This window comes from Zeugodacus cucurbitae, chromosome Y (genome assembly GCF_028554725.1).
Source record: "Zeugodacus cucurbitae isolate PBARC_wt_2022May chromosome Y, idZeuCucr1.2, whole genome shotgun sequence".
NCBI classification, from domain to species: Eukaryota; Metazoa; Arthropoda; class Insecta; order Diptera; family Tephritidae; genus Zeugodacus; species Zeugodacus cucurbitae.
Window position 1 is genome coordinate 9,400,965 of NC_071673.1, and position 18,113 is coordinate 9,419,077.

The window sequence follows — 18,113 nt, forward strand, 5'->3', positions numbered from 1 at the left end:
TCAGGGACCGAATTTTTTGCCTGAATATACGTGCTGTGATGTCGTGTCTATCATTTGATGTTTGTCCGGGAAGCAGCAATTGAGTAATTTCTATCAATTTTGGATTACAGGTAAAAGTAATAAAGAGATCTGGCCGGCCGTAATGACGAACATATGTCATTGCATCTTGTGCATATTCATGCATATGACGTGGGCTACCAATGTACGTCGCCGGCAGAATAGTTAATCGACCAATATTAGCTGCATTTCCTTCAGTACTAACTGCATCACGTAAATGGATGTACTCCTCAGAACGCAGTTTGGCTTGGTTCAACCTAATAAATGTTAAACGTTCCGTTTCTATTTTTACATACATGTCAACGCAATACTGCTGAAACAATCGACGAAATCGCAGCAAATAGTTGTCAGCATTTTGACGAATCATCAAACGATATGCATAATAATTCATTGAGCTAACTTTCTTTGTAGTTTCTTCACCTGAAATTAAAAATTTGATAATTAACCATTTCAAAGGCAAATAATACAAACATTAACCATTATTAAGATACTGATACTTTACCATTCAATGGATTTATCATTTTAATATTAAAATAATATCCATCTTCTCCTTGCCAAAACATCAGTGGGTATTGCAATGCGTCATATGATCGATGAGTTTCCGATATTTGTTGCAGTTGCCCAGTATCGCGACGTGTAAGCACAATATCGCGTTTTTCCAATTGTTCACCAACAATCAGGATGGCAACTTCGTCTACTGTTGGAGCATTAAATGTGCGTTCCTGTGTTCCAGATGGTCGTTTATCTGCTTTGATGACAACTTTATAGTCATCATTTGGCATGCGCTCTAAAGCACTCTTAAACAACCTGACCAACGCATGATGTTCATGAAGCAGACACTGCAAGTCTTGAAGAATTGCTCGCTTCATTCCTGCATTGATCCCTAGGTGTCGATCAAGTTGTTCTTCCATGTTGCCCATGAAATATATTTGTAAAAATTTATTCTGTGTATCTTCGAAAGGTAGTAATGTTCCAATTCGACGGTGAATCTGTCCTTGTATCTACAAAATAAAAACCAGACAGTATTAACTGGGTTATAAACACTTTTTCTGTAGGAGAGTAGTATAATACATACCAATAGATAAACTAAGTTATTCTTTAACTACATTCTATGTAAGTACAAAAATAAATACCTTAAATGTCGGATTAAAACCTCCTTCTTCGATAATGTCTGCCCCAAATGACGTCATTTGGAAACAACTATTGTATTTTCGAGTATTTGCAAGAAAGTAGCGTGATTCTTGTGTTTCGCCGCAAAGCAATGAATACAATGGCTCATGTGGCGGAGTCAACACTGGCAATTTCACTTTACCATTAACGCAGCATAATCCAGGCGTTTCTCCGGAAAACTTTAATGCACCACAATACTCGCAAACAACGTCCATTTGCCCAATGCAAACGCTAGGATGCAAGCTGTAATCATTGCTGCAATCGTATCGAAACGCAGCTCGATTCAAATCAGCTAAATATCTTGTTCTGTGTCGCAAATTATCTATTTGTTGAATTCTGTTGTTCGCTCGACGATTCTGCATTGCCAACCGAGCTGTTTCACGGGCTGCTTCACTTTGCTCTCGTGATTGAGAAGCACGAAGTCGAGCCATACTATTGCGGCGCTGTTCACGTGCAATTTCTTGTTCTTCTTCAGTCCTTTCATTTGCAGTATTTTGTATTCTTCTTGCATTACGGCTTTGTCGGGAAAGATTCGATCGTCTTGGTCGCGGCATTATTAATTAAACTTCACTTCACTTCAATCCACTTGTTAATTATTTATTTAATAGAAATAGTTTTAATATTGATTTCTTACAAATATCAAATTGTCATCCATACGTCATTACATAGCTGTCATTTTACGTCAATTACATAGCTGTCATTTGCGTTTTGTTATTCCAAGTCTGATTCTTTTTTGTTATACCACGTTTTATAGTGACTAACGTTTCATGTCAAGTCACAGAGGAACGCTGTCGAACGGGATAAAAAGTATCCTATGTCCGTCTCCTGGCTCTAAGCTACCTCCCTACCAAATTTCAGCCAAATCTGTTCTGCCGTTCTTGAGTTATAAGTGGTGTAACTAGCACGACTTTCTTTTATATATATAGATGATTAATGTAGTTATTTAATTTTATTTTGTATTTTTTCGAATAAAATAAAAAAAAACTGCTTATTTATTGCCATTAAGGCGGAACAAAGTTCGCCGGGTCAGCTAGTATATATGTATATATAAATGAAGGCCATTTTTCGTTGTGACTTTATAACTGAAGAACGGGGTCACCTATCCAAACCAAATTTTTAGGCTTTGTTTGGACTATTCAGTAGATGGTTTGTGTTTTGAAATTTTAAGAATCGGATACCAGGGTCTCGAGAAATATGCCAAAACTTGGACCCGGGTAACCCTAGGATGTGTTTGTACAATATGGGTAGCAAATGGAAGCTGATTTCTATAGTATAGAGTATTTTTAATGCCGCTCCGTGACTAGGGTTTCGAAATATCGGCCAAAATGTTTCAAAAATTTTACCCACATATGTTACATTTTTTTTATTTAACTCGTACCTACTTGGAAAGCTGAAAAGTGCTCAATGTATGGTGGAATTATTTTTAACACACCAAAAACCCATTTGTTTGGTCAGATTCATCCCACTTAGCCAGCGGATTATACGTTTTCATATTAACATACATACTTCAATAATAGTTTAATCATTTACTAAACGATTTGTTACCTACTTAGCTACGCTCTTTCGCTCTCAAAATTTATGAACTTCCATCTTAACAGCAATGAACTTCCAAATTTATGAACTTCCACCTACAAACTTACTTGCATTATATTTATATCAACATGTAGGTATGTATGTAGCAGGTAGATCGACAAACAAAGTAGTCTTTAAAAAGACATCGAACTATATTACGGTGCATTTATTTTGCAGAGAGAAATACATGAATATTTTTTTTTTTGTAGGTATATAGATCTTTGACTCTTAGCATTAAGAAAATTCAAATTAGGAGAATATATGACATTGGAGTGTAAACATTGCTGGAGCGTTTTCTTTGGCCCCATACGTTCAGTAGTGTCCGGAATTACCGCGGTGCAAAATTATTAGTTATTATATTTTTTTTTAATAATTATTGAAGTTCGTGTGAATTTGTGAAAAAAATAAATATAACGCAAAGCGAATTTCCGAGCAAAAAACGGTAAGTTTTGAACTGTTGAAGTGAATTACACGAATGTATGTGTTTCCTTATTTGAAAAAAAACATATGTAATGTAGGCATTTTTTTTTAATTTAATTTATTCTTTTTTAATTGAAAGAAAAATGCAACGACCCACACGAAGAAATATAGGTCGGCGAACGTGTCATGCAAATGCTACGGCATTACAAAGGCGATCACTGACTCCAGATGAACGAGCACAAGCTAATGCAACGCAGCGTGAACGTAATGCAGGAAATAGATCTGTTGTACCTGAAATTATGCGTGCTGCTTTTAATTACAACAGTCAGATTAATTACAGTATGTACGGATATATTGGAATAACGCACGCAATATGTCCACATTGTGATGCGGCTAAATTTCCAGGTGAAACGCCCGTCATGTGTTGTGCTAATGGCAAAGTAAGATTCCCACCATTAGAAACTCCACCCGAACCATAGTCTTCATTAATTTTTGGGACTTCTGAAAATTCGAAGCACTTTTTAAGTCATATTCAACAATACAATTCGGCATTTCAAATGACTTCTTTTGGTGCTACTAACATTATTATACTCTCGCAACCTGTTGCACAGAGTATCATAGTTTTGTTCACATAACGGTTGTTTGTGTCACCAAGAAATATAAGAGTTAGATATGGGGTTATATATACATAAATGATCAGGATGACGAGTAGATTTGAAATCCGGATGTCTGTCCGTCCGTCTGTCCGTCTGTCCGTGCAAGCGATAACTTGAGTAAAAATTAAGATATCTTAATGAAACTTGGAACACATGTTCCTTGGCACCCTGAGGAGGTTGCTTTCGAAAATGGCCAAAATCGGTCCACTGCCACGCCCACAAAATGGAGGAAACCGAAAACCTATACAGTGTCATAACTAAGCCATAAATAAAGTTATGAAAATGAAATTTGGAACATAGGGTCCCATTAGGGAGGGGCACATTTGGATGTAATTTTTTTGGAAAAGTGGGCGTGACCCCGCCCTCAAATAAGTTTTTTTGTATATAACTCGCAAACCAATAAAGCTATATAAGCCAAACTTTCTGCAGTCGTTTCTTTTAGCCATTTCCTTATACAGTCCAAAATCGAAAGAAATCGGATAATAACCACGCCCACCTCCCATACAAAAGTTAGGTTGAAAATTACGAAAAGTGGGTTAACTCCCTAACGAAAAACGTCAGAAACACCAAATTTTACATAAGAAATGGCAGAAGAAAGCTGCACTGAGATTTTTTTACAAAATGGAAAATGGGCGTGGCGTCGCCCACTTATGGGTCAAAAACCGTATCTCAAGAACTATTCGACCGATTTCAATGAAATTCGGTATATAACACTTTCTTGACACCCTGATGACACGGGTGGAATATGGGCGAAATCGGTTCACAACTACGTCTACTTCCCATATAACCCAATTTTGAATTCCATCTGATTCGTTCACTTTATAATGTATTCATAAGGAACCAATGAAGCTAGCGGAATAAAACTTTACACAAATACTGTATTTGAGCTGTGACATCACTTGTGGAAAACTTGTCAAAATCGGACCATGACTTTTCAAGGCCCCTGATATCAAACATGAAGAACTCAGTGCCTAAGGTTAATTTTTCACCGAAAATATAGGTAAATCCCTCAGATATTTTAATGTAATTCATTCCCTCTGAATTTTTTTCTTATAACAGTTTCTCTCTGTACCTGAAATGGTAAACATCGGGTCATAACTTCCCCCAGATCCTATATACCTAATTATAAGTAATATTGAATTAAGTGATCGTATAGTCTTCGATACATTGTATCTTGGTGGTGAAAACGAGTGAAATCGGTTTAGGAATTACCTCAGTCCCCATATACTATTTATGATGATTTTCGTTATTCTATTGAACTTTATGCCGAATATATGGGTCGAATTGTGTTGTCTTTATAAAATTACATCAATAAATTGCGAGAGTATAAAATGTTCGGTTACACCCGAACTTAGCCCTTCCTTACTTGTTAGAGATAATTTTATGCCGACGTTTAAGGTAAATACTTAAACAGGATTGTCCCAATCACTATATAGTGTTAAAAATTTAAAAATTATTATACAACATAAGTATACCTAAAATTGCATTCATGTTGCAGATTCAGGGCCAAATTTATCATCAGCTGGTTCTTTATTGCCATACCCCGACGCTGATTATCAATTTTTGCAAATTTATTTTATTGGTGATGAAAATCGTGAATTGAATCAACGTTGTACAATTGCTTTGAATACAAGGCGAGAAATTATTTGTGAGCTACAAAGGTTTTTCCATCAGCATAACGCATTAGTTCAATTGTTCAAAATTGCTCTCGATCGTATGCCCTCTGATCATCACAAAATCGTAATAAGGGCTGATAGAACACCTTTTGGAGAGCATGAAAGGCGATTCAATGCACCGACAATTGATGAGGTTGCAATTGTAATTCGTAGTGATCAGTTTCAATCGCGTGATATTATACTTCATCGTAGAAATTACCAATTGCAACGTGTTTCGGAACGTCATCGGAGTTACTACGCATTACAATACCCAATATTGCATTGGAAAGGTGACAATGGCTAATATAAGTATACCAATGATTGATCCACGAACAGGTAAATAATATTTTCAGTGTGTTGACATTTCATCATTTGTAGAAATTTCTTAAGTCACATTTTCCACTTATTTTAAGAAAATGTACAACGAAGCTTTGATAATAATTGAAGATATGTGTCTACGAATTTCAAATAAAACATTAGTAAATACAATTGGGTATGACCGCAGCAAATCGTGACATGCATGATCTGTTTGATCGTGAATAGCAACGTGAGCAGGTTTGCGTTTATTTGTATAATCGAATATAACCAAAATGAATATTCAGCAAAAACATGTCTATGACACAATCATGCAAGCCATTTCCAATAATGCAGGTGGGTTATATTTCTTGGAGGTAAACGTTCGTTATATCACTGATTTTAGCCACTATTCGATCGGAACAGAAAATTGCATTGGCATTTGCATCTTCGGGAATTGCTGCTAAATTATTAGAAGGTGGTCGGACAGCACACTCTGCATTAAAATTGCCATTGAATGTACAGGTAATTGAAACTCCAACTTGCAATATTTCAAGAAATTCTGCTATGGCAAAAGTTCTGCAGTTAACGTCAATTACTTTATGGGATGAGTGTACAATGGCGAATAAAAAATTACTAGAAGCATTTAATCGAACAATGCAAGATTTACGTGGTAACCAACAGCTTTTTGGTAGTGCTTTGATGTTACTGTCAGGGGATTTTCGACAAAAATTGCCTGTCATTCCTCGGTCAACTCCTGCTGATGAAATAAATTCCTGTTTGAAGTCATCAGTTCTTTGAAGATATGTACAAAAATTGACACTGAACATTAATATGCGTATTCACATATAAAATGATCCAGCTGCCCATGAGTTTTCAAAACAATTGTTACAAATTGGTGACGGCAAAATACAAATCGACAGAACCAACGGATTGATCACTGTTCCGAACAATTTTTGTACAATTACGAAATCGATAGATGAATTGATTGAATATGTTTTTTCAAATATTCTTCAGAATTACAGAAGCATGATTGGTTGAGAGAGCGCGCCCTTTTAGCACCGAAGAACATTCATATCAATGCCATAAATTTTCAAATTCAAGCAAAACTCCCAGGCGTAGTCCCGACATATAAATCAATTGACAGTGCTATGAATCAAGATGAGGCAATGAATTATCCAACTGAATTTTTAAATTCATTAGAACCGGCTGGTATGCCACCGCATTACTTGAATTTGAAAGTGGTTCTTTGATTATATCATTGCGAAATATTAATCCACTAAAACTGTGTAATGGCACCAGATTGGCAGTGAAAAATTTATTGCCAAATTTGATTGAAGCTACGATCTTAACTGGTAAATCAAAAGGAGAAGTTTGTTTAATACCGCGTATCCCTATGATTCCAAACGATTACAATATTCAAACGATTACAATATCATGTGCGTTTATCATTTGCGATGTCCATCAACAAAGCTCAAGGGCAAACAATTAACGTTTGTGGTGTGAATTTGGAGGAATCATGTTTTTCACATGTCCAACTTTATGTTGCCTGTTCCAGAGTCGGTACCCCCAGCCGTTTGTTTATTCATGCACAAAATGGAAAAACAAAAAATATTGTTTATCCAAATGTTTTGGATAGCTAGCAAATAATTAAATATATATTTTTTTTATAAATGAGTTTGATTTAATATTTCACTTTATACGTAGCGAAGCACGTACCGGGCCGCTATAAATATTATATGTATTCATTGTATTGCTTTCAAAAAATCATAAAGTTAATCTGGCAACACGTCAAACTGTGAAGTTTAATTTTTCCTCGGTTCTTGAATTTGTGCTTAAATTTATTAATATAATTGAAGAAAGTTTTACTTTTAATAAGTGTAATCTAAAGCTAAGTATTTGTGCTAATTTGCTTTTGTGTTATATTTAAATTTTAATTGTATTTTAACTATTTTCTTAAATTCTGGTGCCGAGTCTTTTAAATCATTTGTTGTTGTTATCAATTATCAATTTTATTTCCTACTTTGCAATTGTTTGTGCGATTGCATATTGTTTTTGTTTTAATTTGCTCTTTCTCTTTTGATTCGTCTTTTTTCTTTCACTTTTGCTCACAGCTGTTTGCGTGTTATTTTTAAGTGGCTCAGTGCTTCTCAAACTGCTCACTATTATATTGGTTGTGATCTCGGCTAATTCAGTATAACTATTATTGTTTTTCTATTTACTATTATATTATATTTTAATTTTATTATTATTTACTATTCTGTTTTTTCCTTCAATTTAAATTTTTTTTTTTTTTTTCATAATGACTTGCAATTTTCCGAATTGTACTATTAAAGGCGATTCTGATTGTTTTGTTTCTTGTTGGCTTTGTGACGGGCTTGCCCATCTTAAATGTGCTGGATTGACAGGTAGAATCTTAGATTCCATTCTCGATGGAAAGGGTCTGCGCTGGTCGTGCTTAAAGTGTAGACCGACAGATATTGAATTATTTAAAGTTTTTAAACAGGCGCGCAATAATTTTAAAGAAATCGGTCGAGAACTTCAAAACCTTACAGAAAAATTTAAGCATTATGAAGTGTTGTTTCAATCATTTAAATGCCTAAATGATCAAGATGATAATGCTAAGCCTTCATCAAAACGTAAACGTCCGTCTAATGAAGAACCTGCCACTTTGTCCGTAAAAAGTATGTCACCGGTGAAATTAGACCTTATTAATCTCTCATCTCCATGCCCTCAAGGAGAGAAGCCTTCCTCTTCAAAAGTGCTTAATCCTCCGAAAACAAATAACGATAACCTTAAGCGGAAAACTATTCAGGATCCGCCTCCTATTAACTCTGAGTTTGTGGCAAAAAATTTGGTAGTAATACCTCAACGAAAATCAATTTTCGTTTCGAGATTCGCTTCGGATACCACAATCGAAGATATAAAGTTTTACATCTCGTCGAAATTAAAAATTAACGATATTGATATTGATGTCAGAAAATTTAACTTTAAATACGAAAGAAACATATCTTCTTTCAAGATTGGCGTTTCAGCTGTTAATTTTCAATTGCTACTTGATGAATCATTTTGGCCACCTGGTGCTTTCGTGCGCGAATTCGAGCAAAAGCAACAAAAACAAACTGTAATACTGTACTATTTGCTGTGCATTCTTCAATTCCATCTGAAGAAGTAGAAGTTCCTCATGCGGACTTTATTGAATTTAAGTGCATACGAATTTGTATTAATAAATGTTCTATTTATCTAACTTTATCTTATATTCCGCCTCAATCGGACTTATCTGTATATATGCAGCATGCTTCTTTAATAAATAATGTTTTTTCAATTGCTAAGAATACTGATTACATAATTGTTCTAGGCGATTTCAATTTACCGTGTGTATCTTGGAAATCTGTTGACGATTGCATTACCCCTTTTTGCACTCGTTTAAGCTTTAATGAGTTTTTGGAAGAAATGTCTGGGATGGGTCTTAACCAAATTAACTTAATTCCGAACAAGTTTGGTAAATTCTTAGATTTGGTCTATGTTGATAATTCTTCAACAGTTTCTGTGGTCCGATCTGATCCTTTAGTTTTGCCAGAGGACTCTTATCACCCTGCCTTGGAAATTAATATCGAAATCATAGACGAATTACTTGTATGCAACAAACAGGACCTTTGTTCTCGGTTCAACTTTGCGAAAGCTAACTTCAAAAAGATTAATTGTGAACTTTCTAAATTGACTTGGCCTGATTATAGTGGTAATATTGAATTAAATGTATCACATTTTAATGAAACAATTTATAATATTTTTGAAAGATTTGTTCCGAAATGTTTTATTATCAAAAGAAAAAGTTCAAATTTGTGGTATTCGAATGAGCTATGTAAATTAAAAAATAAAAAAGCTCGTGCTTTTAAACTTTCTTGTTGACTATTTAAAATATTCTAAATTGCGTCGTCAGTTTGAGGAACTTAACAAAAAAATGTTATAAAAACTACATAATCAAAGTAAAAAATAATATTATTCGTGTTGACGCCGCCCCCGCCTAATTTCACTGCCACGTCTGTGTCGGAAGAGCGATCACTACTTCGAAGCTTTTTCGAAGTCTTAATTCGAATATTTGAAGTTGCGCTCTTGCCTTTTTGCTTTTTCTTAACTGCTTCCTTTGCGACATCTCAACCGATCCAGACGTGGTAAGTGTAATTCCAATTAATTTAATAAAATTATAATTATTATAAGAATATTTGATCTTCTTTTTTTGGATTACTTTGTGTGGAATCAATTGCGCCCTCTATTTCCCCACGGCCAACCACAAATACGAAACGAAGCACACCGTACTCCACCACCTGAGCTAACATTGGTCCTTCGAGCCGGATAACAGGTAACAAGTTGAATTTTTTAAAGTGAAAAGTGCATTGATTCGCCTGAATTAGTAACACGCAAGGTTACAGCCAAACATATTTTGGACTTGTGCTCTGCAAGCTATAAGGCAATAAATTAGTAAATTTGTACATAATTTATGTATGTACAAAACTAATTGTGCGGTGTGAAGTAGAGACCGAAACTTATTTTTGGCGCTCTACCAACAAAAACTCGCACACTGCAGGTTGTATTGTACTTCGTTTAAGTACAACAATAAATACACCTCGCCTTGCACTCGTCATTTAAGTCACTTTATATATTCTAACAATATCTGTTATTCGAAATTTAATTTTCTTGGACGCACAAACAACGTCTGGAGCGTCAACAAATCTCTCTCGGTTTTCGTCTTGCTAATTTGAGTCTAGTCGCTCAACTCTGCCTTTCCATATATTGCTCGAATAGCAATAAAGGCAAGCAGCAATACAGTAGCTGCAGTAACGCTCTCGTTACAAATCTCTCTCGGTCCTTTTGTGTAGTTAATTTGAGTCTAGTCGCTCAAATCTGCTTTTCATATTGTTCGAATAGCAATATAGGCAAGCAGCAATACCGCAGCTGCAGTTACGCGAGTGATAAGTGAAAAGTAAAACAAAAAAAAGAACAAAAAGCACATAGCCCAAACAGCGTTGAAGTGAGCGACGCAATCAAAGGCAAAGCAGCGCAGCAGCCATCACAGAAGGCCGGCAGCAAAGGCAGGCAGAGCCAAAGGACAGCAACAAAAGGGACATTGCATTAGTGCGGAGATAACCCCATAAGCCAAAGTGCAAGTGATAGAATTGAAATAAGTACTTGTGAAATTCTCTTTGTAATTTGCTTTAAATAAAGAGTGACTAAGCACACATCAATCTTTGTTTGTGTACTTATACGAATACTAGGCGTGCAAGTGCATTGGGACGATTACCCAGCAAGCACTTTTCAAACAAATTTTAACGAAACGTAGTTGATTGTTTCTGCACTAATCAATTTGTGATAGTGTATATACATATATAAAAAAAAAAAATATTTTTTTTATTGAATTCATTATTTTTTTATTACGAAAAATTTAAACGTTTCACAACTGAACAACGCGTTAATTCAGTTTGCAGTTTTCCGAGATTGGTGCTGTAACTTTTAAACTTATTGCAACATATTTGCACATTTTTTCAAATTTAAATCAAATTTTAAAGTTTTAGAAACGATTTTGCGCAACATATTTGCAGTTTCGGTTAAATACAATGGAATCCATCAAGGCCTTTATCATAGCTGCAGACGCTATACTGGAGTTTGAGGAGTCTTTTGCTCCAACTGCAAACAACCAAAGTGCCTACTCTCTTGAAGTACAACAAGCCGAACTGAAATCTCTGTGGGCAGAGGTAAAGTCGGAATACAAGTTGTGTTTGCCAAAGGTGGATGCTTCCGATACAAAAACAATTGAGGACATAAAACTTAAATATACCAACAGTTACCACGCATATGTGTGTTGTGCGGCCTTGATGGGCGAACACATGCACAACCTCACGGGGTTCAACCAAAGCCCAAGTTCAAATTCTACAATAATTCAACCTGAACGGTTGCAACAAACGGCAGAACCCGTGAGGTATTCCCTCAACTTACCGCCATGTGATACAGAAATATTTCATGGCGATGTGTTGCAATGGCCCTCATTTAGGGATCTATTTGCCGCAATTTATGGGAACAACTCGAGGTTATCCCCAGTCGAAAAGTTATTCCACCTGAATCAAAAAACCCGAGGTGAGGCGAAAGCTATCGTTTCGAAAGCGCCTCTGACGAATGATGGATTCGCATTGGCTTGGAATAATTTGTTGTGTAGATATGAAAACAAGCGAGTTCTTGTCAATACACAATTAAATTTATTATTCAAGCTTCCGCACATTTCAACTGAATCTGAGGCCGAACTCAGAAATTTACAGCGGGAGATAAATAGCTGCATTTCAGCTTTACAAATACATGGCATCAATATAGATAGCTGGGATGCCTTATTTACGTATTTGTGTTCTATCCGATTGCCTGACTATACACTGTCGCTTTGGGAACAATCTCTGGATTCGGATTCAGAGATTCCAAAATGGGTTGAGTTAGACAAATTTCTAACCAAACGGGTTAAAACGCTAGAGAGGGTATCAAACCTCAAAGGCGAGTCGATTACTCAACCCAAGGTTCAGTCGGCTGATGGTGAAGGTCGGACACCAACCTTGCAATCAAGGACAGGGTCCAAACCCATAAATTCCCATCACGTCAAGACAAACAGTCTTAAATGTAAACTTTGCTCATCTCAAGCGCACATTTTAAAAACTTGTCAAAGATTTATAGAGATGCAGCCTAACGCAAGGTTAAATGCGGTCAGAAAACTTCACGTCTGCTTAAACTGTTTATCGGACACACATGAAGTCAAAGATTGTAAAAGCATGTTCAATTGTGCTAAATGCAAACAGAGACATCACACTATGATTCACCGGGATCAGAGTGAGGAAATAGCTCAGTCACCCGCCAGCACAGACCCTACTGAGATTTCCACTAAATCTCATATGGCCTCCATTAAGGCCAAAGTATCAAATGTGCCGACCAGTCAAAGCATGCTCTTAGGTACAGCTATGGTGACTATATGTCACAACGACAACACCTTCACTGTCAGAGCCCTGATCGATTCGGGATCTGAAGGAACCTTCATTACCAGCAGTTTGCAAAAACGTTTAAATCTGACAAGCAGGAAAGTCAGCGCACGAGTTTCGGGATTGAATAATACCGTGTCGGGACGAGTTCAAACGGTATGTCCAATCACGATTGGCTCGCCCCGTAACAAAGGTTTAAAACTAGAAGCGGAAGCGTTGGTACTACCAAAACTGACTGGACTGCTTCCATCCAGATCAATCAACCCTTCAATTGTTAAAAGGTTACCCAATATCCCCTTAGCGGATAATAATTTCCATACGAGTCAAAAGGTTGACTTATTGATCGGAGGGGATATCTACCCGAAAATCATATTAAACGGGGTAAAATCAAAGATCTTCGGTTCCCTCATTGCCCAACGTACAGTGTTCGGCTGGATTTTAACAGGTTCTGTTCCCTCCGAAGAAACAAAGAATAAACCGACTTACGTCACATATTTCAACGAGGTATCGTTAGATAATCAGCTTTCCAAATTCCAGGAACTAGAAGAAATACCTAAAAAACCATTTTTCACTGTAGAAGAACAATATTGTGACAGGTTATATTCAAAAACAACCATTAGAAACAGCGAAGCGCGTTACATTGTTTCACTCCCATTCAAAGTTGTTCCAACAGAAACTACTTTTGGAGCATCTCGTCATATTGCACTGAAACAGAAACGAAAGAAATGGAAACATTCCCAACAGAACTTCCAAGTAAACGACCTAGTGGTAGTTCGTGCTAAAAATTTACCTCCAAATGAATGGAGATTGGGCAGGATCACCAAAATATATCCAGGGATGGACCAACGAGTTCGAGTTGTGGACATCAAAACACAACGCGGCTTAATTTGTAAGCCTATCACAAAAAATGTCATTATACCCAATCAATGTTAACTTTTTCTATACATTCACACCTTAATAATTTTCTTTTCATTCAAGAAATTATCAAAAATGACGACCATCAATTGCCCGTTATGCATAGATAATCATCTTCTACGCTGGTGCCCAAAATTTCGCCAGATGTCCCCAGAAAATAGGCTGAGGACAACCTTAATACACCGCTATTGCAGCAACTGCCTTGCCTCGAACCACTCAAAGGATGAGTGCGACAGCGTAATACGCTGTAAACGTTGCGGCAGCCCTCACCATACAATGCTCCATGGCATTAGTTCAGATGTCGAAGAACTAGACGAGGATGTCGTAGAGTTAACATGGGCACAACAAGTCGAGGCAGCGGAAATGGAAGAGGAAACCATCGCTACGACGGATTCGATACCTATTCAACCATGTCAACCGACGGCATCAGTCATGCAACCAAGGGAAAGCTCTGACCAACGATGCCTCTCCCGCATACCACACGCCCAGGATCGAGCCAGACTCGATTCGTCTCGCCGACTTCGGCGTGCTGGTAACTTCTATTCGGATTGGCGGCATGGTAACGATCGACTGAGACTCGATTCGTCTCAGCGACATTACCCGGACCCAGCGGAACGCAATGCGTCCCGCCGGCCACCCCGTCCGAAGAGAAGGCGAGGACAAGGTGCTCGACGTCAAGCAGACGCACGCCGTATCATCAAGGATAGGCACGCGACACTACCTTGGCAGCAAAAAATAGCGCTTTCACCGACCGCCTTAATCAAGATACGCCCGGCAACCAGGTTTATCACTGTGCGAGCCATGATTAACCCGGTCAGTCCATCCACTGTCATTCTCGCCTCCACTATTACACGACTGCGACTCCGCACACAAGCCCGTGGAGACAGCCGAGTGTGCGATTTCATGTTTCGAGACAACCATGGTGGACAGTCAGAAATCTCCGTAACAGCAAAAATACAACGTCATCAACTACCACCGACGCCAGTAAGGTCTCTGGAAGACCACACTCTTCAACACTTCCAGAACCTAAGACTCGCAGACAACGACTTCTACAAGTCAGCGCCAGTCGAGGTAATTTTGGGAGCGGACATCTACTCCCGGCTCATACTACCAGGGTTACAACCAGCGACAGTGGGACAACTCGTCGCCCAAAATACGACGCTGGGATATGTAATATCCGGCGTCGTATAATACGGCCCAATAAAATGCACTGGCTGCCTACGCCTCTGACATTTACCATTTACCCAGGATCGAGTCAGACTCGAGTCGTCTCACCGACCTTGGAATGTGGTAATTTCTACGCAGTTTGGTGGCATGGTAATGACCGTCTAAGGCTCCATTTGTCTCAGCGGCATTTCCCGGACCGAACCAGACTCGATTCGTCTTGTCGGCCACCCCATCTGCAAGAAATGCATCGCTTGCCAGAGGAAGTATAGGAGCCAGTCGCATGTTAGTTTTAAGTAATAATTAATTAATTGTAAACTACATTTAATAATTAATTGTAAACTGCATTTGCAGTAATACTGCAAGGCGGGCGGAATGTTGACGCCGCCCCCGCCTAATTTCACTGCCACGTCTGTGTCGGAAGAGCGATCACTACTTCGAAGCTTTTTCGAAGTCTTAATTCGAATATTTGAAGTTGCGCTCTTGCCTTTTTGCTTTTTCTTAACTGCTTCCTTTGCGACATCTCAACCGATCCAGACGTGGTAAGTGTAATTCCAATTAATTTAATAAAATTATAATTATTATAAGAATATTTGATCTTCTTTTTTTGGATTACTTTGTGTGGAATCAATTGCGCCCTCTATTTCCCCACGGCCAACCACAAATACGAAACGAAGCACACCGTACTCCACCACCTGAGCTAACAATTCGTAATCCGAAATTGTTTTATGGTTTCGTTAACTCCAAACGCAGGATTTCAAATTTTCCGTCCGCGATGAAATATAAATCAACAATGTCATGTGACAATTATATTATTTCTAATATGTTTGCAGAATTCTTCAAATCCAATTATTGTTCAAACTACCCTATGAATGTGCCATATCATCAAGTGTTATGTCCGAGTACTGTAATTAATACACCAATTATTTCTGAAACAGATGTCTTAAATTATTTAGTTACGTTAAAAAATTCGTTTAAATATGGCCCTGATATGATTCCCTCAAGCTTTCTTAAAAATTGCGCAAAATATATCTATCTGCCCTTAACTAAGCTTTTTAACCTATCTCTTAAACAAGGTATTTTTCCGTCAATGTGGAAAAACTCTTTTATATTACCTTTGCATAAAAGTGGAGTTAGATCATCTGTTGAGAACTATAGGGGGATAGCTAAAATGTCAGCTATACCCAAACTTTATGAAGCTATTGTCACTGACCAAATAACTTTCTTAATCTCTCCTTTAATTTCATTCTCTCAGCATGGATTTTGTAAAGGGAAATCTACAGTAACTAACTTGCTTGAATTTGTAAACCATGTGTCAATGGGTTTTAGGGATAATAAGAATACTGATGTTATATATACAGACTTCAGTAAAGCATTCGATAGAGTAAACCACTCAATTCTTTTGCAAAAACTGAATCTTCTTGGTTTTCAACCAAGACTTCTTGAATGGGTATCCTCTTATCTTACTAACAGAAAACAACAAGTTTTATTTAATAATACATTATCCGATTCAATTAGTGTCACTTCAGGGGTTCCACAGGGTAGTCATCTCGGCCCGATTCTGTTCTTGTTGTTCATCAATGATATACCTTCAGTAATTAAGTTTTCAGAAATTTTATTATATGCGGATGATGTAAAACTTTTTAAATCATATACTTCTCATAACGAAAGGACTGAGTTGCAATCGGATTTAAATAATTTAGTTACTTGGTGTCACAAAAATGATATGCCACTGAATCTTAAAAAATGTAAAACGATGTGCTTTTTTTAATATGGACCCTAAACTAAATTTTAATTCTCATGTAAATTCAATTGTCTTAAAAGCTAAAGGTGCTCTTAGCTTTGTTAAACGTTGGTCTAAAGAATTTAGTGATCCGTATATTACTAAAATTCTTTTTACAACATTGGTAAGGCCTATATTGGAGTATGGTTTTGTGGTATGGAATCCTAGCTATCAATCCCATTCTGATAAGCTTGAGTCCGTTCAAAAACAATTTTTACTTTTTGCTTTAGGCCACTTACATTGGGATTCAAGATTGAATCTTCCCCCGTATACTAGTCGTTTAAAACTTATAAGTCTTCCTACACTCACTAGTCGCAGAGAAATGCTAGGTATAATTTTTCTAGTAAAACTTCTGAATGGTTTAGTTTGTAGTTCATTCCTTTTGTCTGATATTAAGTTTAATGTCCCATTGCGTTCATCCAGGCAGTTTAGACCATTATTTCTAAAATCTTCTAGAACAAATTTTGAGTTAAATGAACCATTCTGCCGAATATGTCATGATTTTAATTCGCATTCCAGCACATTTGATCCATCTGACTCAATATTTAGCATCAAAAAAACTATTTTGTCTTCTCTTAATAAATAATATTCAGAAATTTTTAACTTTTTGTTTTTATATATTTTTAAATCTCAGCTGTTGAAATGTTTCTTTCTGTAGCTGAGCAGTTTGAGAACCGGACGCTTAAAAATCTCTTGCCTTTCTAGACTCGGCAAATTCCGCTCGTATGCGGACTGCGCCCCACGCGTCGGTTGGGCGGGAGGAGGGTAATCGTTTGGGTTAATAATAATTAAGCTTATCTGTAACACCACATTCATTGACTGTTAGGTGGTACAAATTTCCCCGGTTCAGCTAGTTCATATATATTTACATTTAATTTCAATATACTTAAAGTACAAAATAGTATTTATAACAAGTAAGGAAGGGCTAAGTTCGGGTGTAACCGAACATTTTATACTCTCGCAATTTATTGATGTAATTTTATAAAGACAACACAATTCGACCCATATATTCGGCATAAAGTTCAATAGAATAACGAAAATCATCATAAATAGTATATGGGGACTGAGGTAATTCCTAAACCGATTTCACTCGTTTTCACCACCAAGATACAATGTATCGAAGACTATACGATCACTTAATTCAATATTACTTATAATTAGGTATATAGGATCTGGGGGAAGTTATGACCCGATTTTTACCATTTCAGGTACAGAGAGAAACTGTTATAAGAAAAAAATTCAGAGGGAATGAATTACATTAAAATATCTGAGGGATTTACCTATATTTTCGGTGAAAAATTAACCTTAGGCACTGAGTTCTTCATGTTTGATATCAGGGGCTTTGAAAAGTCATGGTCCGATTTTGACAATTTTTCCACAAGTGATGTCACAGCTCAAATACAGTATTTGTGTAAAGTTT

General features: G+C 36.9%; 1 protein-coding gene across 1 annotated transcript; it reads left to right on the plus strand.

Moving 5' to 3' along the window:
• The first annotated feature begins 7,088 nt into the window (after positions 1 to 7,088).
• Positions 7,089 to 15,502, plus strand: LOC128923458 (uncharacterized). The gene is made up of 2 exons (XM_054235729.1): positions 7,089 to 10,184; positions 13,810 to 15,502. Exon 2 carries the CDS (start codon positions 13,822 to 13,824, stop codon positions 14,935 to 14,937), a length of 1,116 nt encoding a protein of 371 aa, XP_054091704.1. The 5' UTR covers positions 7,089 to 10,184; positions 13,810 to 13,821; the 3' UTR covers positions 14,938 to 15,502.
• Positions 15,503 to 18,113: the final 2,611 nt, after the last annotated feature.